This window comes from Epinephelus lanceolatus, chromosome 12 (assembly GCF_041903045.1).
Source record: "Epinephelus lanceolatus isolate andai-2023 chromosome 12, ASM4190304v1, whole genome shotgun sequence".
Taxonomy (NCBI): Eukaryota; Metazoa; Chordata; class Actinopteri; order Perciformes; family Serranidae; genus Epinephelus; species Epinephelus lanceolatus.
Genome location: NC_135745.1, coordinates 31,694,954 through 31,722,822, shown reverse-complemented (window position 1 = coordinate 31,722,822; position 27,869 = coordinate 31,694,954). Strand labels below are relative to the sequence as shown.

General features: G+C 42.4%; 1 protein-coding gene across 7 annotated transcripts; it reads left to right on the top strand.

The window, feature by feature from the left end:
• The first annotated feature begins 75 nt into the window (after positions 1-75).
• On the top strand, positions 76-27,778 carry LOC117272258 (transcriptional repressor p66-alpha). Of its 7 annotated transcripts, none has more exons than XM_078173255.1 (11): positions 76-214; positions 11,206-11,738; positions 14,952-15,081; positions 15,471-15,599; positions 15,732-15,809; positions 15,906-16,025; positions 16,357-16,530; positions 23,395-23,656; positions 24,064-24,476; positions 25,814-25,934; positions 26,524-27,778. In XM_078173255.1, the coding sequence occupies exons 2-11, from the start codon at positions 11,209-11,211 to the stop codon at positions 26,661-26,663; spliced, it is 2,097 nt and encodes a 698-aa protein (XP_078029381.1). In that variant the 5' UTR covers positions 76-214; positions 11,206-11,208; the 3' UTR covers positions 26,664-27,778. The 7 variants fall into 7 exon arrangements, with proteins under 7 accessions (XP_078029381.1, XP_033506969.1, XP_033506967.1 ...); XM_033651078.2 differs by having other exon boundaries at positions 16,336-16,530; XM_033651076.2 differs by having other exon boundaries at positions 16,360-16,530; positions 25,814-26,069; positions 26,524-26,814.
• The last annotated feature ends 91 nt before the right edge of the window (positions 27,779-27,869 follow it).

Below are 27,869 nucleotides of genomic sequence, written 5' to 3'. Positions count from 1 at the left end.
CCTGGTATGCCGAGGTGCGCATGCCCACTAAGAGGACGCAGCGGCTCCATGTGTGTTGAGGCGCATTATTTGGCAACAGACGCGGCAGTGGGGAGGGCCGAAAAAAAAGAGGATATCCCCTGGATTTAAAAAAAGCAACGATTTATCGAGGTTAACTGCAGATTAAACATTCATTGGTCGACCATCGGCGAAGAACGGGCGACAAAGCGACCGAGTAAGTTGACTGAGGTGAAGCCGAAGTTTTTTAGTAAGTGGATCGAGAGGAGCCTTTTATTCGGAGTCGTCGAGAGGAGCCAGGTTTTCCTCCACCTATCTGTGACGATAAAGAAGCTGATGGGCTGTTGAAAAGTAACACTTCTCCGCAGAGCCAAAGGTTGAGCACTGGGGAGGAGAGGGGGGGCTCAGCCAGGCAAAGATTATTTTATTTTACGGTTTCCAGCCGGTGCCAGCCGGTAACTATGATCCCTGGACTTGATTTTGTGCTGTAGAAGTCGTTAAATGAGGTAAGGATTATAACGTTACATCGCCAGCGGCTCCTCGGTGGCACGCTCAGTCCTTGGGCCGGTCGATGAAATTTATGAGTTCCGACTCGGTTTTCTCTCCGGGAGGGGACACCCAGGTAAACAGTCCCGGTGAGCCTCGTACAGTCTCACTTTTTAGGGCAGTGGGTAAAAGTTTGAGCCCGCTTTTTGAGCCGACGGTTGTCCCGCATCGGGGTGCAGCCAGGTCACCGATTCGGGCTCGGTTCTGGTTGTGTGGGTCATGTTGGTGAGCCCGGCGCGAGGACTTTTACTAGCTTACTTTGACGTCAAGTCTCCAACGGCCGTTGACGTTCGAACGTTAATCGTTTATATCTTAGCTAAAGTGGCTTCGTGTTTTTGTTTGTGTGTCGATGTTAGCTAATGTTAGCTCGCTAACTAAATAACACGCTCCCCTCCTCTGAGGCGGTGTCAATAATAAAAAAGCCGGGTAGTTGCACATGTAGTGTGGGCTGGGTTTAGTTTTTAAAGGGCTGAGTTTGGTTTGGATGGTGTACTGGGTGGTGTAACGTTAATGGTGGACGCTGCTGCTCGCTTTAAGCCCCTTGGCACCAGTGTTGGTTCTGCTATCTGGTAGCTAATCTTCCTACTTCTCTCTGTGACAACCGTAGTCTTCCTCCTCTTAAAGCTGAACACACACACACACTCTGACACACACACACACACACACCGCACACACTCCCTCTCTGTCTCACCCAGACAGCCACACACACGCGCGCGCGCGCGCACACACACACATTCCCAGCCAGCACAGCCATACCAGTTTACAGCGCTTCGGGACAAAGCTGTGGCTCCAGATTTTTGTCATCAAACCAGTTCATACTATTTATTGTCTGGTGATTTGTGTGGATGCATTTGAAAGCTTTTCATAGTCAGTGCTTAAATACGACGGAAGCCAATGTGTTGACAAAGCCACGCATCGCGTTATGAAGGCACAGGCTACTGCTGCTAACTTTATTTGTGCTAGTGAAAGACCTTAAAGCTCACCTGCGTTTTTAATGATACTCTGGTTTTTACTGAGCTTTATTAAGGTCTTATTACATAATATCTGTACTGTCATTAGATACTTAAATCATCAGTTTTCTAAGTGACAATAATAACAATCTATTGTATAATTTTGAATTTAAGCATGAGCATAATCAGACTAATAAAAAAGGAGTTAGTAGATGAATAAATTCATGGCTTTAAAGGTTCAGTGTGTAGGATTTAGGGGAGCATATATTGAAATATTGAATCGAAATACAATAAGTATGTTTCCTTTAGTTTATAATCACCTGAAAATAACAGTTATTGTGTTTTTGTAACCTTAGAATGAGCTGTTTATAACTAAATTCAGAGCGGCTCCTCTTCCATGGAGTCCGCCATGTTTTTCCACAGTAGCCCAGAATGGACAAACCAAACACTGGCTCTAGATAGGGCCAATTGTGTTTTTGCGTCAGCCTGGGTTGGAAACAAGCACAAGCAACCAGCCAAATGCTGGTAAAATATGCAAGTGACTGCTTGATCTTCTTCACTCTCCAGCCACTCCCCAGCCAAAAAAACCCAATGGTATTCTATTAAGTGGCTTTTAGATTTTGGAATCCACCAGCCACATTTGCAGGTGGACAGAAAAGTAATATCCAACACTGGTGCCATTGTAGTTTTCCTACATGCTTGGCAAATAGAAGACATTTAAATTCTGCAACCTCACCGCTAGATGCCACTAAATCCTATACACTAGACCTTTAATCTGCTGTTGTTTTTTTTTTGACTAATCGGACTGGTTTATAAAATTATAGCAAACTATGGTCTATTTCAAGTCCAAGGAAATGTCTTAAGTGTCTTGTGTGACAAAACAGTGCAGAATCCACAGAAACGTTACTTTAACAACTGATTGATTATGAGAGTTGGTGCTGATTAATTTTCTGTCAGTTGACTAACTATCACAGCTCTATTTTTTGTCAAATATGTGTAATATCCTTATCAGTAATTAGTGTTTAATTAGGACCTGTGCACAACAGATCCCCCAAGTACTGTGCATGCATGTGGACTGAGGCTGGTATGGTGTGAAGTGTTCTGCTTTCATTAGACTTTATTGCCTCTTTGTGGAGATCTGGAATAAACGGTCAGTTGTTTACGCGAACAAAGGCCATGTAAAGTGTTACTTGCATGTTAACAGTTTGTTGTATGGTTGCATTGTTTATGACCTGTCACTGCAAACAAAATACAGGTTGCCTTTAGAGAGGGGTTGACTAACACTGCTCAGAAGAGAGGAGAACACTTTGCTGTGACACTGGCTCTGCTGAGTTACCTGTTAGGACACACAGTGTTTAAGTTGTACATCCGCCGGTCGTCCAGGGTGACTGTGTTTATAGTGATGAAATTACAAGACCGAGTGAGTCAGAAAGTGTTCATAAGTTTCAGCCTTGTAGTTTTCCAGAAATCACTCTTCCAGTGATCACACACAAGACCAATCCAGAGCAGTTGTGTAATCAGCCACTGTTCTGGAAAGGGTCGTCTGCTGGCCACATTTTAAGCTGCTGCACATGACTGCAGGGGTCACAGGGCAGCTGTTTAGTCAAGCCTCCATGATTTTATCAAATATATAGGCAGCAATTTGCTCTGTAATTGCCCTTTTCTGCCTCTTTTGAGTAGACAGAGTTGTTAGTTGCTGCATAAATCACTAACTTGTCAAGAGTTATATCATCGAGCAAACCAGTGAGCAGCACCAAAGTTACATTTTTCTATTATACCAGCTCAGATTAAACTCTTTTATTGTGTAGGTTTTATTTTCTAGTTGATGCTTGGAGACCATTCTCGCTATCACTTGTTATTCTGACAGATGAAACCAGATAATTGATAAGAATATTTTGCCGGTGCAGCACTTCTACAAGGTAGTGCGACTGCGTGGGTGCAAAGTGTCCTGGAAAAGCGGTGCGGTGTAGAAATATGTTTTCACAGTTTAAAGGTCTGTCAGTGGGTAAATAAAACACTGAACACATACTGTATGTGCAGCCAGATTCCGCTGATGGCTGAGAGTGAGTCTGCCAGTCTGAATGAAGGGTGATTGAGTGATTGATGGTTGACATGATCCATGAGTGACTAGATAAATATCCACCTCAGGGCAGGAAGAAAAGACACTCAGCAGAAAATAAGACAGGTGTGGATAAACTGTAGATTCGGATGAACGGCGCCCTGATAGTGGTAGCAACATGATACCAGATTAAAGTACGAGTACTGTGCGCCGGTGAAAGCCACACTCGCAAAGAGTCAAATGCCTGCACAGTGCAATATGATAATATAAGTAGAGATTATTGTGATTTAATTACACTACAATTGTTAGTTGGAGGATCAGGTTTGATTGGATAAAACTTTTAAAAAGTCTTCAAACATGTGGCCTGATTAATTAATGCTTAAAGACACGAGGGCTGCAAGATGACTGCAAAGATGATATAAATAAGGAACTATGATAATTTATTTATATGTAATAGCCAATTATTTGTTCATGCAACTTTGCACCTTGACATAAACTTTGTTTTGCTCTAGTTACTGCAGGGCCCTGACACACTGATGGGCTGTAATCGGTCAGTGTCAGGGTGTTGGTGAGCATCTGCTGCCTTAGTTTTAGTGGTGTGTCTTGGACAGTTGGCACTTGTCGGCCCTTGATGGCTGTTTTTTCGGCTGATTCAGCATGTTGAATTGACGTAGGACCCAGCAGTGAGTGAAATCACTGATTGGCAGTTCAGCTCAGTGCACAAGAAGAGAAACGGAAGTGAGGAAAACAAACAAACAGCTAAAGTCAAGAGGGTTTGTGATCAAAACGAACTTGTTATATTTGTTAAGATTGTTTTTTAGGTATTGAGCTGTTTAGCTGAAATGGATTTTCATTGTTGGTGTTATTGTTCACCAGCATAAGGAAAATATCCTTTGTTCTTTCAGCATTGGTATGTGTTGTTAATGTGCTAACTGGCATCTTGAATCCGTCCTGTCAGTCTTCCGGTTCCTGTCATGAATGATGAACGCACACTACCGCCGCCTGCTGCTATGGAGAGTTATTTCCTCTCATGCAGGCGCAGAATGTACGTGTAAGTTGCCCATTGGCTGTAGCCTTTGATGTGTGTTCAAGAGCAACTTTTTGGCCAAGACACAGTCTGTGTCGGTATGTCTGGGTCTTAACAGAGCAGCAGCAGCTTAAAAATATTTCTTGCATTGTTGCATTTAAAGTTCATATTGTGGCACATATCTCCACTAGTGTGCAGTTTATACCTGTATATCACCCTCTCCTGCAATGGCAGACGCAATAGCATGCTTGGGAAATGCGGAGAAATAATGTGTTTTGCCAGGAATTTTTAAATGTATTAAAAGAGTGACAGCCAAACGCAGCAGCTTAACAAACTTAAGGACACATCAGCATGACCACCACCAAAACCACACAGCGTACAATGGCATCTTTACAGTGTCGTTAAATGCTGTTTGAGGATTTCCATCTTATTTGAATATTCATTAGGATAATGTTGTGTAGCGAGATAGTTCTGATGATCGTACCATGAAACTTTCATAACCACGCATACTGTCTGATAAAACTAGGATAATATTTAAATAGACAGTGTGGCTGCTTTATCCTGATGTGTGTGTTAGTGAACAGTTTACTTGTATGTAAACTTTGTGGACGTAGCATGAAGTTGAAGTGTGAAGTTGAGTTTTCCTTTCAGTTTTAGTTGCCTTCAGAGACTTTGCACTGGTTGCACGTGATGTCAGTGTCTTGGGTGGGTGGGGGTTTGATCCACCCTGTGTGTGTGTGTGTGTGTGTGTGTGTGTGTTTGTGTGTGTGGGCTTGATGGAAGTGTGTGTAAACTGCCATGGAGATGAAATGTGAAACCTGTCTGCCATTCAGATCCCCTGTTAGAGATCCTGGGTTGACGTGTCTTAACTTCTCCCCCCAGCATCATTTCACAGCAGTACACATCAGAATTAATAATGCCAGCACACACATACACATACACGTACGTGCACTCACACATTGTATAATGGCCGTCACTGTGGGAGCTCGACGTCTGCTCCGGCACCTGAAGGGTTAAAACCAGCTTCAGCTTCTCTCTCAGTCATACACACACACACACACACACACACACACACACACACACACACACAGAGTCACACACACTAGCCAACCGGTTTAAACCGGTTCTCAGGAAAAGTGCTTTGTGTCCCACTGAATCCTGGGAAGGGTCATGTCATGTGTGTCTCAGTGATGTCAGAGTATTTTTTAAAAAAAAAAAAACTTAGTCAGCTCTCTGTTATCAGATGATCGCTCTGCGTGCTGCATTGTGACTGTATGTATATTGTACATAGGTACATCATGGATACAGTGTGCTTTGTGCTCGCCGCCATAACTATTCAGAGAACAGGAAGGGGAGAGGGTAGGAGTTTGTACAGTGTGAGAAGTACTAGGTTGTAAGGGTTAATTGTAGTCCTTTTTTTCCTCCCCTAAAAAAGCATAGCTTCCTGTAGTGCGTCGCTGGGCAGACTGAGGGCCTCAGCAGACTTGGCAGGACGGGGTCTCGATTTTGTAACATACATGCATAAATATGATTCAGGACATAACGCTGTGACGTCTTTGTGGTCGCCAAGTAAATAGCAACCAACTGAGTTGGCCTCTGAATCTCACTTTCTGTTTGAGATCCTGAACTTTGAGCACAGGTCGTCTCCTGCAGCATGCCATATGGGCCAGCACGTGTTTGCCTTTTGCACATTTCATAATGGCCACAGTCATGTCAGTGAGTGCGTGGAGATATCCTGGTTTGATCTTATTCTGGATGTGAAGTTTATACAGAACATTAAAGACCTGACCATCTCTGTGCAGGTCTGTCTCTATCCTTCATCCTTCAATGTCTGAACCACTTTGTGTCATGTCTTTACTGTCTGAGTTACCTCAGCAGCTGAGGATAAACACAGGCGTACTTTCCCTTTATTTCAGCATGTTGACCATTGTTACATCATTTACCATCATGTTTTTCTTTTTCTTTTTCTTTTTTTTTTTTTTTTTTTTTTTTGACTTACTCCAAGGTAACAGGAAGCCTGGATAAAGTGTTCACATGCCGCTGTATCACAGTTTTTTTCATTGTACCCCAGCTAGGGACAAGCATTCATCCACATTTCTGAAGGAACATGATGTTAACATTAGTCTTGCAGTAGTTTAAATCAATCTTGGTCTTGAGACCACTTTTTGAAGGTCTCTGTCTCGTCTTGATATCAACCACATTTTTACCCTTGTCTTGGTCTCAGAGAAGGACTCAGGATTTTATTTCAAGACCACAACTGTGGAGTTATCACTAAACTGACTGCTCAAAAAAGGAGTGTTGAATAAAAATGGTTAAGTTGACTTTAGCCCCTCAAAATTCCCACACATAAAATTCACCTCATTAGAAGACATTTTTCATGGAACACTTAGACATACACACGTGTACATTATACATCAACAAATAATGAAGAGGTGTCTTCATTTGTTTTCACTTGTCTGTGTTTGCATGTTCCTCATTTTATTGTGAGTCATACAGTTTGGGACTTGCACTGGTCCTGTCTTGGACTTGATACACCCTGGTTATGGTCATGATTTGGTCTCAGTTTAGGTGGTCTCGACTACAACACTGGTTAACATGCACAGCACATAATGAGGATAATTGAGTTAGCACACATATTAACATACTCAATTCTGGATCGGTCAGTCACTTTCTTTTCTGTTCATGTTTAAGTGTAGGGTTATGTTAAGAACTACTTTGAACTCATGACTAGGTAAAAGTTGGGACATGAGACTAGAAATCATCTTAGATTTTGGATACTGTAATATTGTAAGTGTTGTCTTTCCCTGGTTTTAAACAGTCCCCCAGAAATACGCCAGGCTTTGATGCCAATTTAACAAAGTGGCAGAATCACATATCTACAACTTCGGGTCTGTCACGTGATGCCATTTGCCCCCCAAACTCTTTCCCATAGGCTTATATTGGGAATGAGACTTCTATAAATCAGTGGATACGTTTTTTGAGCGTTACAACACCCTGGACATAATACATTTCACATCGGAATATGATCCATCCAGTTTGATAACATCTGGAAAGTCTAGAAGCCGCACAATTAAATCATTTTATCCCCATTCAAGTTAGTGGAGGGCTAAACCTAAAGGAAGCCGCTCAGCTGGCCAAGTCTCTAGTGCACCTGCTCTGTGGACTCATTGATGCGGAAGAGCTTACATGTGAAAGCCTAAATTTTTGGCTTCATGTGCCACTGATCAGATTTCATAGAAATTGGGCCCTGCCTCCAACACTGTATCCAGTTCTCTTTATACATCCATGCTTTACATCCAGTAAAGTGATGTAATGTTTTGATCTTAACCAGACTGTCCCAGCTGTTTTATCATTTGAGTTAATGTACTTAGTCATTGTATCTACAGTAATGTTGATTATTTATCAAAAATCTCATGTGTAAATATTTTGCAAAAGCACCAATAATAAGCGTTCAGGTATCTCAGTGTCTTGTTCACGAGTGAGGGTACAATGGAGCGTGAGATGGATCGGTGGTTTGGTGCGGCTTCTGCAGTGATGCAGGCGCTGTGATGGATCGTCATGGTGAAGAGAGCTATCCCATCTATGTCCCAACCCTCACATATGGTCATGAGCTCTGGGTAGTGACCAAGAGAATGAGATTGCAGATACAAGCAGTTGAAATGAGTTTCCTCCGTGGGGTGGCTGGGCTCAGCCTTAGAGATAGGGTGAGGAGCTCGGACATCCAGAGGGAGCTCAGAGTAGAGCTGCTGCTCCTTCACGTCAAAAGGGGTCAGTTGAGGTGGTTCGGGCATCTGATCAGGATGCCTCTCGGGCACCTCCCATTGAAGGTGCTCCAGGCCAGAGTCCTGCACGGGTCCAGTTTTCAAGATCCGCCCCGACCCGACCCGACCTGGCGACGTACAAACCTGCACCCGAACCGCAAACCCGCACATCAGGCCAATTAGTACCGCAACCCAGTCCGACCCGTTGAAACACGACCCGCAGCCCGACCCGTAACCCCAATTTAAAGTAATCATTTTGGGTCATATTGGCTGAATATTGAACAGCATATCGCCACAGTTAAGGTGCCAGTAAGTAAACAACAACCTGAATGAAGCAGCTCTCACAATAAAAACCTGACTTCAGCTCCATCATCAACCCTCTGTGTTCTTCTCCCATACGAGTGTAAAAGCACTCATTTGTTACGTTTAATGCTTTTAAACTTTTAATCTATGTAAAGGAACTTTACATGTGTAATAATAGACGTACTTTCTTTCCAGAGCGACATTCAGCAGTTACGAGCTGTCACGTGTTTTTAGAATCCATCAAGGAGAGAAGTAATCCATGATTCTGTCGTCCAATCACAAATTGTGTTATTAGATGGTGAAACGCGTGTAAACAGCTGAACCAATGACCGTTGCGAAATAGCGGAGGCGATCCTCAGAGAGTAAATAATGACCAAGATAGTTATCTGTAGTTTACCGAACTAATGACTGATGTGTTTATCTAAAACCCGCGATCCGACCCGCATGTTGTTTTTTCCACCCAGATCCGAACCTGGGAAAAAATGCTTTTTTAAAAACCACCCGCAAATCAGCTGTTTTTGCGGGTACCCGACCCAGTGCAGGACTCTGCTCCAGGCACGTCCCACTGGTAGGGGGCCCCGGGGTAGACCCAGAACACGCTGGAGGGATTACATATTTCAACTGACCTGGGAACGCTGCGGGGTCCTCCAAGAGGAGCTGGAAAGTGTTGCTGGGGAGAGGGACGTCTGGGGTGCTTCACTTGGCCTGCTGCCCCTGCGACCCAGCCCCAAATAAGCAAATGAAAATGGTTGGATGGATGGACCAATAATAGCTCCACAATATTGTTGCATTGCTGATATTGAGATTTTTGATCAAAAAATATTGTGATGCGTGATTTTTTTCGATATCGCTGAGCTCTAATTCCACTGATGACTGATTCTCCTATAACACAGTACACATTTCTTTTGTTAATGTGCAGATAAAGATAGGATGTCTATTATACATAAATGGGTCTTTATACACTCAGAACAATGTAATAGGCCATTATAAAAAAACGTAAAAGTAAACATGTATCGACCCATGTGGTCGCAGAGCAGCCACTGTAAAGGTAACAGATCTGGAACGTCTTGGTGCCAGAAATGTTATACTCAAGCTCTTTGAAATAAATTAAAAAAATTATTTCACTGACACATAAATGACTAAAATACTTGGATCCATGGGTCTTCATGAATATTTGAACAGAATTTATGCTCCAGTTAATTTTAGATATTCCCCAAGTCCCTGTTTAACTCAGATTTGATTACGATGTTGTCATGTTCTTCCAGCTGTTTCATGTCTCACTGCAGCATTTTTTGTTGTCACCTCTCTTCCAGAAGACCCTGTTGAAGTCAAGTGCTTTTTTTTTCTTCTTTTGCTTTGCACCGAACATCGAGAACTTACTGAGTACTCCCATCCTTCTTTTGGTTTTTGGTTTAGACTGACATTTGGATAATTGGATGTTTTGGAATAATACTTGAGTCAACATCTTGGTCATGTGACCTTGCTGATCCCACATGTTTTGTCTGGGGGCCATTTTAGTCACTATGTGTCCCCTACAGCTCATTCAAGGTCAGTTTTGTCCCTTAAGTTCTGAATTATAGGCCTACAATCACAACCAGACTTTCAGTAAAATGGATAACTTAATATATTATTATAATCGCTCTGTACTGTGTGTTTCTCAGATTATATCATCATCACAGGAGTAAAGTGTTACATTCAGTCAGAGCTTAAATTGCCTTTTTAATCTTTGTGCAGTACTGCTGTTGTTTTTAAACAGCTGTAATCAACTTTATTTTCAACTTTAACCAAATTTATCCACTGACAATACTTATCTACACATTGCTGGAGGTTCCTTATTTGCTGAGCTAAATGAAAAGACCTTTGATTATGTGTTGACCATGTTTCCTACACTTGACCCATTTAACTCTGGTCAGCTTCGACATCAACACAGGACATAAAGAACATAGTCACCGTAACATCACCCACTGGTTTGTGGACTCCTGTTTTGAGGCCTGGAGTTTGGCATTGTAGTGCCATGTTGGATTTTTGCTGCCAAAAGTGATCAAATTTAATCGAGGGTAGAGCAGTGGAGGAGTGATATGTGGGTCTGACTCACAGACTGTGTGACGCCAAACAGACAGCCTGTCACTCCAAGCAGCCACGCCTTTAATTAAACATAACTTCAAGGCCTAAAATGTAAATGGTTGTTATATATAATGAACTCCCAGTGTAGCTATAGAGACTAAATCGTTTTTTGTACCAGGCTGTGAATATGTTTATTTCTGCTGTGAAGTTGGGCATTTTAATATGGGGGTCTATGGGGTTTGACTCGCTCTGAGAGCCAGCCTCAAGTGGCCATTTGAGGAACTGTTTTTGGCACTTTTGAGTAAGCCCCATCCACTTCGTTTACTCCTGCTATTTTAGCACAAGTGAGCACACCTAACATATTTTTTCCAGAAAGTTTTGCCCGTACTAGTTACTACCGCAACCCCGAATAGGATAAGCAGTTACGGATACTGAACGAAGGAATGAATGAATGAGTGAATGCAGATAATACAGTTATGTTTTTTCTTTTTTTTGCAGGGGATGTCTGAAGAGGCTGTCCGCCAGACACGCAGCCAGAAGAGGGCGCTGGAGAGGGATGCCACTCCCCAGTCTATAGAACCCTCTGACGCTGACAATGAGAGCAAAAGGCCTAAGTTGGACCCATCTGAACCCACAACACAGGCAAACACTGACCATGAACCTGACCCTGTACTGCCACAGGACCATCACAGCCGGACTATGGTCAGAACAGAGCTTGAGAGAGGGCAGGAGCGAGAGCAGAGCCGGTCGCCATTATCTTTAGCGTTACCTTTGGCCTCTCAGCCGGTGAAGGACGATGAAGAGCGGACCCAGAGACAACAGACCACGGTTAAACCCAGCTCAGACAATCGGACTGGCAATGACAGAGCCAGCAAGCTGAGGACAGAGCCGGGTATGGATACAAGGAGCACGGCCCGACTGACGGAGCCAAAGGTGTCTGGCAGCATGATGGCTGCAGGAGAGGTGAAGGCCACCATTAAAGTGGAAGTTCAGACTGGAGAGCAGCCCGTGGACATGAGCACCTCCAGAGGGTGAGATACGGTTTATAGTTAACTCTCTACAGCTGTTGCAACCATGTGAAGTGCCTGTCAGAAATTGAAATGATGTGAATGTGCAGAAAAGTGCAAGAAAGTCACTTCTGAGAGTGAACAAAGGGATAAATGACACTTTATTTTAATCAGAAAAGACTGAAAATGTTACTTTTATGGTTCTGATGTTCTTTAATAATGCTGTGTAGGGTAGAGGAGGTGAGGTGGGGGGTGGGGGGTGCTGCTGTCCTCTCAGGTGATGTTTAACTTTATCTTTTGGTCTACCTCCATTTTCCCCCCACTCGCCACCTGAACCCTAAAAACTCCCCTCACACAAAATGAAGCCGTGTGTCACAAACCGGTTCCAGCCGGTTGTTGCCATGGTTTCCACAGTGGAAGGAACAGTGAGGGCAGGGGGGAGGAGGAAAAGTGAGTGTGTCACGTGATGATGACTTTGAGGTCATGTGACTTCTTTGGAAGAGTAGTGATTAATCCACAGGAAGTGATGATGGCGCTAAGCTCTGAGGAGGCGCACACACACACACACACACACACTCACACACACATATAAGGAGGACAGCGAGGAGAGACAGGCCTCACGTTCTCATGTGTAGACTTCAACGCTTTCAGAGGAATACATAATCTGTGTAATCACAGTACTGTACTTGTTTATTAGAGGAGCATTACTCAGCATCTTCAGTTTTTGAGTGCCACTAGTTAAAGAATTTAGGTCAGCCACTCTCACATATGGCCTGCAGTTGAACCAGTCGCTGTGCAGTAGAAGCTATATGTGTTGGGTGTGTGTGTGTGTGTGTGTGTGTGTGTGTGTAATATGCATAATCATATGATTTGTGTAATCAGAGGTGAGGGTTGATCTTGATGTTGCTTTCAAGATTCCCATGTGCTTTAATTTCCTTAGCATGCTTTGAATGACGTATGCAGCCCAATGCAGGTCACCCCTAAATGCCTCATACGCCCATAATGCGCCGCCACAATATCCTGTTTCAACAGGAAATGCGTGCTCTCAAACAGCCGTTGTATTGTGACTGAAAGACCTTTAATGGAGCTTTGAGTCCCACCTTGCCCCTCCTTGGAATTTAAGGACTGGTCTGCTGTTGGAATAGTGTCAACATGAAGAGAAGCTGTGTGAAGAGATGTCTGAACCTTTTAGGTTTTAGTGGAGCGGACGTAGAAAGAAAATGGACAGGACATTGAACTGTTTGGGGTGGTCATTTGACTAGTGCAAAAAGAAAATGGCGATTGTTGATAGATGATAAGGTGACAACACACTTCACTGGGTCAGTAAAGTGTCACATTCGCCAACGTTAGAATAAAACTGAGTTTTGGCCTATTCTTACACCTCTTTTCCTTATTAAACAGAAAAATACAACTGGACCGTTACACCTCCCTTTGAACTAAGGGTAGATTAATTGCCTTGTTAATTTATCCTAAAACACACTTCATTCACACTTGACAGAAAAAAAACTAAAACTCACCAAAACCATCCTTGTCACCCTAATTAGCCCTCAAGTTAGTTAGTTTCAATCACCACCGATAATAATGACAATAATCACTGTGGTTTGGCTGAAAAAATCCCAAACGTATTTCCCAGAGTTATGCCAAAAACACACCAAGCAGCGGTGAAGTGCAGCTCTGTGGTCGGGAGGCGTGTTCATGTGTTTCAGGCAGGTAGAAATTCTTTGCCACATAGGTCAGAAGGTCACAGGCATCACAGGACTCTGTTTACTGCTGCGGGTATTCCCTGACATTTCGCTGCTGAAAGATAAACTATTCCCAACTTCTAGTTTGGCCACACTTTGCCGTAGAATCAATGCCTGCAGCTTTCCATAGACATTGCATGGCAGCTCGCCCAAGCAGCACTTCACCATGGCTTGATGTGTTTAAAGCATTAGATGTGAAGTGTGGGCTTTATTTTTGGGGGGCAGCCACAGTACATCATGTTCCAGAAAACATCCAATTAATGGCAACAAAAGAAACTGGAAAATACAGTAACATTTTAAAGTGACTCATTGCATACTTGACAACTCACTACTCCACTGCTCGTTTGGTCCTTATGACAAAACCTCACTTCACTGAGTTTGCAACTTGCTGCTAGTCAGTTTGTTTCTACGGAAGTTTATACACATTACCCACTCACATAAAAGTGACTGAAGCCCTGGCCATCTTGCTACTTTGATTTGAATGGGAATGCCCTTTCTATCCATTTTATTTCGATGGGAGCAAATGAGCCCATAAATGTTTATTGTGGTTGAGAAGCAGATTTCCATGAATACAGAATGTTGCTAATGGATGCTAATATTTGAGCCAGTTGAGGTGTACTTCTTCATCTTGCCTCAAATAGCCATAAAATGTTTTTAACCTCAATCCCACTGGATCAGTTTGTACAGACTCAAACTGTGCAGCTTAACATTGTTTCAACCCAAGTAACATCATTTTAAACTTTAGTGGAGATGCCAGTGTTTTTAAAAGTGTTTGGATATTTTTTTTTATAAAATTACACACAGGGCATGTAGAAGAACCTAATTTGATATAATGGTACAGCAATAAAAAAGCTTGAAGCTATGGATTTGAAATATTTCACATCATAAAGCTTCAGTAAAGAGCTGGAACAAGATGAATTAATATATTTTGATACTGTCAGATAGCGGAGAATTACATGATTTTGACAACCTTGATATCTATCTAAGGGAAAATAAAAGGGGAATACAGGATGTCAAGAGGCTGAAAATAGATGAAAGGGATACTTTCTGATTTTTAACCAGCTTTGTATCATATCAATGTTGGTAGTATGTGTAAATGAACTAGAGTAAACTTACTTTCATCTTACAAGCGTTGCCTATTTCTTGCCTAAAATGTATTCAGAAACATATTCTAGCATACTGTTTAACTGCCATACGAGATTGATTGTCACAGCCAGCCGCCATATTGCTTCCTGTGTCAAAACTGATGAGCAGGCATTACATCACCCACCAGCGGGAGCATTTATTAGTCCAGTGCAGTGCAGTAGTGAGATACTTCTTAAAATAACTGTTTGTCACAATGAAAAAATGTCAGTTTATTACAATTTATTGGAGTAACGATTTTGACATGACTGATATGATTCTGTGTTCTGGTCATTATATACAGTATTAGTGCTTGATTTATAATATATGAAAATACTTATTTGAATGTCATTGTCTTGCTTATTTCCAACAGCATAAAAAGGGAGAAGCGCCCTCCATCCCCTGAAGATGATGATGTCATCATCTTGTCAGATAACGACTCCCCCAGTCCACCGATGAATGGTTTGAGCCACTTTAAGGAGCTGGACACAGATCTGCTCATGGTGAGACACACGGACACAAAGCTAGAGGTCATGCATCTCATGCTCTTATTACTACTGTGATGGATCCTTAGATACATTTAAATCATGACCAAGACCTTCACTCTTAGATTTTTGAGATTATTTTTAAATGTGGGCATGGCAGCTTGCTACAGTTGGTCCTTGGTGTGAATTATTTTCTAGCCTCAAAGATTTAAGTTTCACTCCGGGCATTTCATTGATGCTGAGAGCTCAGAACTGAAAATGAGCAGATGGGGGTTCAGTGTCCCACAGGACGCATGACTATAAGTGGACAGTTTGGGCTCCAGCATCGAACGTTTTATTTACTGGAAAGGGTCTTTGTCTCCTGTAAAGCAAGTGGTGTAAAGGATGTTGTTGTCTGTCGAGTGTAGAAGAGCAGCCCAGCGGAGAGGGAGCGCATCATTAAGCAGCTGAAGGAGGAGCTGAGACTGGAGGAGGCCAAGCTGGTGCTGCTGAAGAAACTTCGACAGAGCCAGATACAGAAGGACACTCTCCAGAAGGTAAACAGTCATTACACACACTAACACTGGGTCACGCAAAGGGTCACGCAAAGAGTCACACATCCCCACTCTACAGGCTTCGCTTCAAGCATTGTGTTGGTTGTTTAATATCTCTCTGTGTTTCCTCCTCAGCCCTCAGGTCTGTCCGGCTCCTCTGCTCCTCCTCCTCTAATTCGAGGAACAATTACAAGCAATAAAGGCTCTCAGCAGGTTAATGCTCCACTATGACACATGCACTCAGGCAGCATATCTGCGTGGCAGCATCTTCATGTTGTAGTTGACACCTGCTGTTTTTTCTCTGACCAGATTTTGACAGGCAGGAGTTCAGGCACGGTCATCCCTCCGCCGCTGGTGAGAGGAGGGCAGCAGGTCTCGTCCAAACATGGCTCCCAGATCATAATGCCACCTCTGGTCAGAGGGGCACAGGTGAGTCATGGGGAAATGTTAACAATACTATTAAATGCTAAGATATCAGAATGTCACTTTTTAATATTTAACTTCTTTGTCTGGGCAATGATAGCCTGAGTTGTACCATCTTACTGCTGTTTCACTCTCGGAAACAAACTGCAGGGAAATAATTACACTTCAACTTAATGCAGGACTTATGATCTCTCTTTGCGCCTTTCTCTCTGTGTGTGTGCCCTTTGCCTCGGTGCTTTTGATGCCCCCTCCCTTGTCTTCCACTACCCTCGTCTGTGATGTCCCTCCGTGTCATCCCTCTCATTGTCCTGGTTAGCCCATCTCTGTATCTCCACAGCAGATCCAGGCTCTCCGCCAGCAGCAGCAACAGCAGTTGGCCGCCTCTGGAGGCTCAGGCTCAGGACCCCCTCCTCTGCTGCTGGGCCCTAGGACCTCAGCCCCTGCAACCCACAGCCAGAGAGGCATGATCCAGTCAGGCCTCATCAGAATTGGCACCAGTGCTAACACAGTGGTCAGTATCGCACGGGTGCTTTTAAGTTTAATAAGAAGAGGAGAATATGGACAATTGTGTTTTACTAGAGATGCACCGAATATTCGGTAATCAAATATATTCGGCCGAATATTGCAAAAAAACACACATTCGGTATTCGGTGGAATAAGTTAAAAGCAAGGCCGAATAATAGCGGCGTGTTTTGATAACGCAATCATACAGCGTGCCATGACAGGCGGAGTAAAATGTCGGCAGTGTGGCGATCCGTCCGTCACAGCAATCGCATTTGCGACTAAAAATAGTTTTGAGCGAGCAAAATAGGCTTAAATCAGATTTCAACCACTAGCAGAAACGAAAGGCGAATCCCATCGGTTGTGGGTTGAACGGGGGTCACAGATGCAGACAGTAACTTAATGTATTCCTGTCAAATACGGCGGCCATCGGCTTACCGGCGACAGACAAGTCGGCTCCAATAATATCCTCTTCTTGGCATCATGACTGCCCAAAAGTACCTGAACAGCCGAGCCAGCCGAACACAGGTACAGTACAGGCCAAAAGTTTGGACACACCTTCTCATTCAATGCGTTTTCTTTATTTTCATGACTATTTACATTGTAGATTCTCACTGAAGGCATCAAAACTATGAATGAACACATGTGGAGTTATGTACTTAACAAAAAAAGGTGAAATAACTGAAAACATGTTTTATATTCTAGTTTCTTCAAAATAGCCACCCTTTGCTCTGATTACTGCTTTGCACACTCTTGGCATTCTCTCCATGAGCTTCAAGAGGTAGTCACCTGAAATGGTTTTCCAACAGTCTTGAAGGAGTTCCCAGAGGTGTTTAGCACTTGTTGGCCCCTTTGCCTTCACTCTGCGGTCCAGCTCACCCCAAACCATCTCGATTGGGTTCAGGTCCGGTGACTGTGGAGGCCAGGTCATCTGCCGCAGCACTCCATCACTCTCCTTCTTGGTCAAATAGCCCTTACACAGCCTGGAGGTGTGTTTGGGGTCATTGTCCTGTTGAAAAATAAATGATCGTCCAACTAAACGCAAACCGGATGGGATGGCATGTCGCTGCAGGATGCTGTGGTAGCCATGCTGGTTCAGTGTGCCTTCAATTTTGAATAAATCCCCAACAGTGTCACCAGCAAAACACCCCCACACCATCACACCTCCTCCTCCATGCTTCACAGTGGGAACCAGGCATGTGGAATCCATCCGTTCACCTTTTCTGCGTCTCACAAAGACACGGCGGTTGGAACCAAAGATCTCAAATTTGGACTCATCAGACCAAAGCACAGATTTCCACTGGTCTAATGTCCATTCCTTGTGTTTCTTGGCACAAACAAATCTCTTCTGCTTGTTGCCTCTCCTTAGCAGTGGTTTCCTAGCAGCTATTTGACCATGAAGGCCTGATTCGCGCAGTCTCCTCTTAACAGTTGTTCTAGAGATGGGTCTGCTGCTAGAACTCTGTGTGGCATTCATCTGGTCTCTGATCTGAGCTGCTGTTAACTTGCGATTTCTGAGGCTGGTGACTCGGATGAACTTATCCTCAGAAGCAGAGGTGACTCTTGGTCTTCCTTTCCTGGGTCGGTCCTCATGTGTGCCAGTTTCGTTGTAGCGCTTGATGGTTTTTGCGACTCCACTTGGGGACACATTTAAAGTTTTTGCAATTTTCCAGACTGACTGACCTTCATTTCTTAAAGTAATGATGGCCACTCGTTTTTCTTTAGTTAGCTGATTGGTTCTTGCCATAATATGAATTTTAACAGTTGTCCAATAGGGCTGTCGGCTGTGTATTAACCTGACTTCTGCACAACACAACTGATGGTCCCAACCCCATTGATAAAGCAAGAAATTCCACTAATTAACCCTGATAAGGCACACCTGTGAAGTGGAAACCATTTCAGGTGACTACCTCTTGAAGCTCATGGAGAGAATGCCAAGAGTGTGCAAAGCAGTAATCAGAGCAAAGGGTGGCTATTTTGAAGAAACTAGAATATAAAACATGTTTTCAGTTATTTCACCTTTTTTTGTTAAGTACATAACTCCACATGTGTTCATTCATAGTTTTGATGCCTTCAGTGAGAATCTACAATGTAAATAGTCATGAAAATAAAGAAAACGCATTGAATGAGAAGGTGTGTCCAAACTTTTGGCCTGTACTGTATGTGACGTGTCAGAGGAGGAACGAGCCGTTCACAGCCCACAAACCTCACCGCACTTTAGGGACTGTTCTTTACTTATGAAGGGACTTGTCAGGGGAGGAGGGTGGCTGGTTGATTCTTATTTTATTTATTTATTTTATTTTGATCCCCCCTATGTTAATCACTGATTGATGCTGTTTTTCAAGTATGAATAAGTCAATAAGTAATTTATTCCATTGAAATATCATTGATGTATTATAGAAAAGTGATTTATCTTTTTATAAATGACAAAAGGCACATCTGCCTCATTTTCGCTGTGGTATCGTGATACTACTCAGAACCATGATATTTTCATTGGTATCGTACAGTGGGATCCAATATTGGTACCGTGACAACACTAATCTGGAGGGGGTTCATATGCAAAAACTAATGAAAAACTAAACAACAATATTCGGTATTTTCGGCCAAGCGTTTAATATTATCGGCTTCGGCCACAAATTTTCATTTCGGTGCATCCCTATGTTTTACATCTAGGGTGGAAGACATACTAAAATATCCTGCTCAAGAAGAGGTGTTTCTAATTTGTCTGTATTTGTATACAGTTAATTGTACTGATGGTCAGACTGAGAAAATGTACAAAAAGCATTTTCAGTTATTTCAGTCATAATTTTGAAGTACAATTGCAGAAATTATACGAACAAGTACACAAATCCTTGATCACCATTTTGCAATTCCAATGTCCTTTATGAATTCTACAAAATTGAGGTGAAACTAAAGAGCACAGTGACCTCAAAATATTACATTAATGTAGACTGTATGTAAAGATGAACGACCCATCTCCACTTGCCTCAACTGTATAGAAGGGAAGCTAAAATATCCTGGATACGGCCGCTGCTATCTTGCTCTGATGACACCATTTGGAGCCAGAATCTGCACAGTAGCAATCTCCGTGGTTACAAGTTTCCCACCCTTACACCCATCTGACCAATCACGAGCAGCACCACTAAATATTAGCCCACCAATTGGCTCACACAGTTGTCCATCATGTTGTAAAATCTCTGTTTTATAGCATTGAATAACTAATTACAACCAAACTAATCCGAAAAACGAACACTTGAAAATGAAGCAGTGCTTTAAAAACCACCTGAAATGACTGAAACCATTTTTGGGATAAATGTACTTGATGTGTACTTTGAGTTATTAGTTTGATGTCCCATCCACTAACATGGAGTGGATTGGCTTTACGACCTGTACTGCAGCCAGCCACCAGGGGGCGATCAAGATGTTTCAGCTTCACTTTATGGGAGCTGTCATGTCGTCTATCTTTACATACAGTCTATGGTTTTAAGTGATCTTAAAATATGAAACATTCCTACCACAGCGGCAGGCAGTTGAACGACACACACACACACACACACACAAAATAACTCAATGAAAAAACTATCAAACCAAGACCTCATGACCACAGTAGTAGTAGTCTGTTAGTCTTTCTATAAAAGTAAGTTTTGAGACTAAAGCACTAACAGAGTCAGCTGATCTGATGCTCAGTGGAAGGTTGTTCCAGAGCCGAGGAGGAGCCAGTACTGCAAAGGCTCAATCACCCTTTGATTGTAACCTGGACTCTGGAATAGTTCCAAGACCCAGACTGGCAGACCTGAGGGGCCTTGAGCTCAGTCATTTACTGCGGTGCTAGATCATTTAAAGCAGGAGTGACCAAACTTTTTTGAATGGGGACCAGATTAAATCCTGTGGGCCAGTAGCTTCTTGCATCATATGAGTTATTAAAAAATAAATAAATAATTGCGTACAAATGAGACAAATGCAGGAAATGTCAGCTGCTAGGTAACTGTTCATTTGCTTGTTTACTGACTGTTTATAAAAACACATCAGTGCCGCCTTCCTACTTGGTGCATTTCTACAAACTGTATGATAGTCCTGCCGTTATGGGGTAAAGGGAAGAAAAGAAAGTGAAGTGAACTTGTGATTAACCAATATTGCGTTTAAAATTGGTCCATGGGCCACCGTATTTTGGACATGCCCGATTTCAGAGCCTTGTATGTGACCGTGGATTCTAAAAACTGAAAGCCAGTACAGTGAAGCCAGATTGGTGTGATGTGTGAGAATAGCTTTGTTTTGGTGAATAATTTGGCTGCTGAATTTTGAACAATTTTGTTGAATTTATTTGGGCAAGTCGACAATGGTTACAGTAATCGAGGGGGATGTACTGTAAGAGCAGGTATAATTTTCTGTATTTCTTAAGGACAGAAGTGATCTAATTATGGAGATAATCCTCAGTTAATAAAAACAGCAATTGCCAATGAGCATGTTTACATGCGCACAATAATCAGATAACTGGGAATAATCAGGTAATGGTAATAATCCGATTTGACGTGTTTACATGCACTTCAATAATCTGATAATCAGAAAAACCTGGTTTACATGATTCAGTCCTTCAGTTGGATTTCTCCCCAAGTACATGACATAAAACTCAAACTTCCTGTTACAGTAGGTACTCATATCCTTGAAAAACCTTGAAAAGTACCCAAGTCATATATTTGCAAAATAAAGCACTCATCATGCTGACAGCTTTTATTCTTACAGTACTGTTTGTTTTTATCATTAACAAATACATGTGAGAGCATTCTAATGTGTAGTTTATCAATGTGGAGCCAATTTTACATACTTTGGGTAGATTCAGAGTAAAAGTACTGCAAAGTGCAATATACAAGTGTATTGTATATAAACTTGTCACACACAGTGCATAACATATAAGTAAGATAAAATAAAAATGACAATTTAAACACTGAGAATATAAAAATATATTATTTTATGTAAAATCTTTATCTGAAAGGAAACAAAAGCTGTCAGATTAACGTAGTGGAGTAGAAAGTACAATATTTCCCTCTAAAATGTAGTGGAGTGGGAGTATAAAATAGCAAAACCCGAGAGAAACCAGATTAAAGGGTATACATGCACCGAATAATCTGACTATTGGGGAAAAAGCTAGATGTGTTGGCTTTTATCTGATAAAGCCTATCGGATTATACTGTTTACATGACCACTTGAATAATCAGGTAACTCCAGAAATCAGATAATGATCGGTTTATTAGTGTGCATGTAAATGCGCTCACTGTTGCTCCAGGGTTAAGTTGCTATCCTGGATAATACCCAGATTTTTTGTAGCTGATTTTATGTTGAGAGTGGGCCGATAATGAGAACTTCTTTCTTGTCAGAGTGAACCTAAATTACTATAAGTCTGGGGACATTCAGCTTTTTATGTAATACAGACAGCTGTGTGGTGAAGCTCATGAAGGCTTAGTGCGCATGCGTAACTCGACAAAGTGATCAGCGCATCACCTTGTCCGTTTAAATACAGGTGTTCGCTACGTTTTTGACGGCGCTGAACCTAAACGTACCATGGGTGATTTAGCATAGTACATACACTTTCAGCATAAAAAGCGAGAGCAGACTTAATACACTGGAGAAATGGATTACAAAAGAAGGAAAGTTGTGGCTCTTCTACTTTTATATCGGCGCTGGAGGCATGGCAGAGAGCGCCTAACGTCCGACGCTCGAGCGTTCACACCACTGTTCAGGTGCACGATTATACACATATATATAACATTATATTATATAATACACTAACTGGTGCATCATTTTGGGTCGTGAAAATATTTAACTCGACAAGAAAAAAATAGACACCAAGTCATTTTACCCGTGATAAAACTATAAGCATTATTTTGCTTGCATTCAGCTAGCTAACAGTAACGGTTAATCTAACCAGGGTTAGCATTGTGATGTGCCGCTAACTTTAGAAATGATTGAAGCTGTGACAGTGACATTTGTTTCCGTTTACTATTAAAAAGGGGCTTAAACTGTCTGTAACTGGCACCAAACAAACGTAAGGCGACGTTACAAATATAGTAATATAATGTTAATTAGTAGTTTATGTAGTTCGCAATGCTAACGTTATCTTATGGGCTAGACTGTGGATCAGCTGGTACATGCCAGCCAATCAGAAACGAAACATTTCAAGGCCGTTATCTTCACGCCCAGCGCGTTTGATACCTATTTAAATATACCTTAAAGTAACGTGTAACGCTACAAATGAACTAATCTAGGGGTAAACATGGCACAGTTACCCATAACCAACTTTTTTCGGAGAACTGAATCTAAGGTAATGTGTGAAATAAAGCAGCTAGCCAACCTTAGTGAGTTCAGATTTGACTTTGCTAGCTTGATGCTGGTCTACTGAGCATGTGGTTTAGCTAAATACGATCACTCGGCAGGCAGGTGCATGTCTGTGCATAAAATCATCAGCTGACTTGAGAATTAAATGCATGTTTTCCTCTGAATAGTTGCCTTTAAAATCATTGGAGGCTATTACTTTACGTTGACCTTGAAAACGCATCGCATTGCACGACTAGAAGCTGTAATAAACTCCTATAACGGTGGAAAAACAAAGCAAACTTATCAAATGTGTTATAAGCCTTAATAATCATTTAGTAGCCAATGAATTTTACACGTGTACAGTCTAGAAGTGTCTTAAATATGTGCACTGGTCACAGAAGCTTTGCACAGGGCTCTGTCTGATCAGTGTTGTTTACCTTGCAACACCAAACACTACCAGCCCTTTGGATACTTCTGTATCTCTCAGACAAGCCACAGATTAATCTGAGCCTGACCGAATGTTTACACCTGTCATGTGTCCTCCCATCTTTGCTTCTTTGTTTAGGCCTCGACATCCAGTTTGAAGGGCTCTTCCTCAGGAAGCAGCGGCGTGTCCGTGGTTAGCATAAATGACTCTCCAGCCAGCCGCCAAGCTGCAGCTAAGCTCGCCCTGCGGAAACAACTGGAGAAGACCCTACTGGAGATCCCCCCACCCAAGCCCCCTGCCCCGGAGTTTAACTTCCTGCCCTCTGCAGCCAATAATGAGTTTATCTACCTGGTGGGACTGGAAGAAGTGGTACAGAATCTGCTGGATACCTTCCACAGAGGTGTGTTCCTTTTCTTTTTTATGGTTTTTGTTTGCATGTTGTAGAGGTCAAATGATTAGTTAATAAAACAGTTGAACAGAAAAATAGTTGCCAGTACTTAAAAGTAAAAATGCCAAACATCCTCTGGTTCCAGCTTCTAAATTGTGAAGCTTTTCTGCTTTACTTTGGTATATATGATCAGTTCACTGAATATCTTCAGGTTTGGACTGCCGGTTGGACAAAACAAGACATTATGTAATATCTCCTTGGGCTGTAGTAAATTTTGAAGGGCATTTTACACAACAAATACAACTACTAATCTGTTAACAACTATTAATCTATCTGTTTGTTTCTGATTACTTCTTTGACACCATACAAGCACCTCTGTCCGTTTTCAATCATTCAATCTGCCATCTTTCTCCATCCAGGAAAGACAGGTGTAGGACTGTCCAAGACCATATCCAGAGACCCCTTCTCCTGCACCCAGTGCAGCACTGACTTCACCTGCCGCTGGAGGCATGACAAGACAAAAGGCGGAGCAATCCTCTGCGAACAGTGCATGTCATCCAATCAAAAAAAGGTTTTGAAAGCCGAGCATACCAATAGGCTGAAAGCTGCGTTCGTCAAAGCTCTGCAACAAGAGCAGGAAATCGAGCAGCGCATTTTTCAGCAGACGTCCTCACCAGTCTCCCACAGTAGCTCCTCATCCTCTTCGTCGATGAAAGCAGAGCAGCTGGTGTCTCAGCAGCTGAAGCAGGCTCACGCCAGAGCGTCCTCCCTCCAGCACCTCCACCAGGCCAGCCGAGGAGCCAACATGATTCACCATCACTCCATCAAGCAGGTTGGAATCAGTTTCTCTTTCAAAGACAGGGTTTATACATTTTATTTTGCCAATAAATTTCCATAACTTTTCCATGATTTTTCCATGCCCATGAGGGAAATTTTTATGACCATACATTTTCTGCAGTGTCCCTGTATACATGAAAAATAAGATTAGAAATCAGTGTCATAATTACCAGTCAGTTTCTAAAAGTAAGTAGCCAGTCCAAAAGTACATACACTGTATTTGAGCACTTGTGTTCACCACATGCAAATCCTGCAGCTATCTGGCTGTCAGGGAACATGATCTGAAAAAGCTGGCTTGTATCTACATATCACAGGTAGGAGCAGTTAGCATTACCCACCTTTTGAGCCCAGAGTACTTCTGGAGTTAGGGTTTCATTGTGGACACAGCATCCAACATGGTCCCCTGTTTGATGGTGGACAAGAGAGAAGCACTGCAGCTGGCAGCAGGTATCACATTGGTCGCCAGGGTGAAAAAGCCGGTCCCATGTTTGAAATGTGGAACCTTTAATACACAAGTACACATTTTGCACTTCTTGTGTTCATGTATTCCTCAAGCCATGCATTATACTTGTCCCAGTAAAGTCAGACATTAATAAATCGGCATTTTCCTGGCATTGCACAGACTTAGTTCTTGTTAGAGAACAAGCTGCAGCTCAGGCCAGAGACACACAGGAACCTTGCACACTGACTCCAGTGGGTTTTATTGTTCTATTCTTTGCAAAAAATTGCAATGTAAGAGAATTTTTTTAGACACATTTGCTCCCATGCTTCTATCCACTGGAATTCCTTCCTGTCTGTCACTACTCTCTGCTGGCGTCTTGCATTAGGCGCTGTGGCTGAAGGGGCTGAGCTGTCCTCCCTCTGCCTCCACACTATCATCTCTCTCTGTCTGTGTGCGGCCCACATCCTCCTCTTTGTCATCCACCTGAGTATTACTATCTGAATGACGGAGGAAAGTTTCAGAGTCAGTGTGTAAATTGTGAGTGACACATTAGGTCGTATTTATTTTTAGATGTGTGACAATTTTGGATGAAAACAACTGACTCTGTGTGCAAAGACCTTTTACCCACGCAGAGAATGACATAACATCAAGCAACTTGACTGATCTGTCTGAACATTAAAATATATATTTTATACAGGTATTTGTGAAGCAAATTTCCATGACTTTTCCAAACACTATGGGGTTTATTTTTCCACAACAGGCCTGGAAATTGCTATTATAAAATTTTTCCAGGTTTCTCATGACCATATGAATCCTGTAAACGGAAGTGTTTGTGCAGTCGATGCAACTGTAACTGAAGGTCCCTCTCTGTAACTCTTACCTCCCCTCAGAGCTCCCAAGGCCAGCTGTCCCATGGTGTCTCATTGGGTGTGAGGGGCGTCCCCCACTCCTTCTCCTCCTCCTCCCAGCTGCAGAGTGCAGTGGCGGCTGCAGCTTTGGTCAGCCGACCAGGTAAGCATGCCCACCATTCCCATCGCTCTGTCCAGAGTTCAAAGGTGAGCAGCAGTGGAATCGGCGGCCGCAGGAATATCAGCGGAGGTAGTGCCTCATCCACTGCATGGAAGAAGCAGAGCAACAGCAACACAGGTAGACTCACATTAATACCAGCCTGCCGACTGACATCTGCTCTCTTTCAAATTCCTGTCTGGTCCAAAAGCAATCCTTCAACATCCTACGTCCAAATTGTTCCAGTGTTTTACAAAAAATACCTTCTCATACACTAGTTGAAAATAAAACACAGGAGGAAATGTTTTCGGACAAGGCAATCCCACTCTCCTGTTCTCCCTCTGCCAGTGATCTCAGTCTTCCTGCTTTAGTCCCTCAGTTTGGTGGTTTATTATTTTCCCTGGGTGTCACTTCTAAACCTTAGAGTAGAAATTCTGTCATTTTTCCTTTGTGTGTCTGTGTGTTGTGGGGACACGGGTGGCTTTATACTCAGGTGCTTTGTCCAATCATATCGATTTTTTTCTTATTTATCTCAAAACTGCCAGCATTCAGCTCGCTCCACACCTTGACCTGCCGCTCTGTTGCATGTTCGCAGGAGTCACTATGGCCTACGTGAACCCCAGCCTGACAGGTCACAAGACGTCAGCCACCGTCGATGCTCGTCAGAGGGAGTACCTGCTGGACATGATCCCCTCGCGCTCGTCGATCTCGCAGACTGCAAACACATGGAAATAATTTCAACAGTACTCTAGTAACGCTTAGTTTTTTCGTTCAAGTTCCTCAGCTCCAACAATATGGTCAACAGCAACCCCTGGAGGACTGTTCAGCAAATACAATCTCTCAAAGTGAAGAAATGTTCCTTCCTTACGTTTGTATGATTGTTTAAGTTTTCTTATTTTCTGTTGTTTATTTTGAGAATCGCTGTTGTTTTTTTGGTAATTGTGCAGAAACCATTTTGATCGGGGTTAAGAAAAAACAAATACTTGAAGGGCTTCCCCCGGGGTACTTCTGTCCTCCAGACTGGGTGGTTAAATGATGGTGTAAGGAGGGTTATGTGTGTATAGAGTACTTTGATAAAGATAAGTACTCTGTTCTGGGCTTGTGAGCCCTTTATCTGCCATGATGTGGGTCAAACTGACCCAACCTTTTGACACTTGAATGGTTATAGTCATACCCAAGAGTTCACATTCAACAAAATACACATTTATTTTAAGCAAAAACAAGAATAACCGAGTTGTAAAATGTTCAGTACATCACTCCTGTAGTTAAAGGTTTTGAATTTATTTTGTATTTACAATAAGTTATTTTTGTTTCTTTTTTGTTATATTTCAGTATATTGTGGTTTCCACAAATGAAGACTTTATTCTCGCTTTCTTTCTCCCAGTTTAACAGCATGCCTTCCCATAATCCCTCTGTTCATTTTGCACCTTAGCTGATCAAGCATGGTGTCATTGCTTAATTCATCTGTAAGTACCATCCGTAATTTGCTTATTTTATATCAATGTCAACATTGTAAGATTATTTTGAGTGTTATGTCATTGCTGAAAAAATGCAAACTCTGAAGGAGCTGAACTTGCCACACTGGAGCCAGAGAACTTGCCTCAGATTTATTCAACTATAATCCATACATTACGCGACGTACATGTAGCCCTGAATCAGTTCTTAAAGGGACTATCTCCCAGCTACCCAGAGCCTGGAATACACACAATATCTTTATCTTTTACCCCTCACCATATTACATAATTTCTCTGCTTCCTCATCTTAACTGCATTGTACAAACATGTTAAAATTTATTTGGTTTACTTTTTTTCCTAGCTCCTAAAGAAATAATAAAAAATATACATTTTAAAGACTTGTTTTTTTTATTTATTTATTGTGTGTGGATTGTGTGATTGTGTTGAAACAAAACTTTATGGGATGCCATTATTCAGTGCTGTCCAT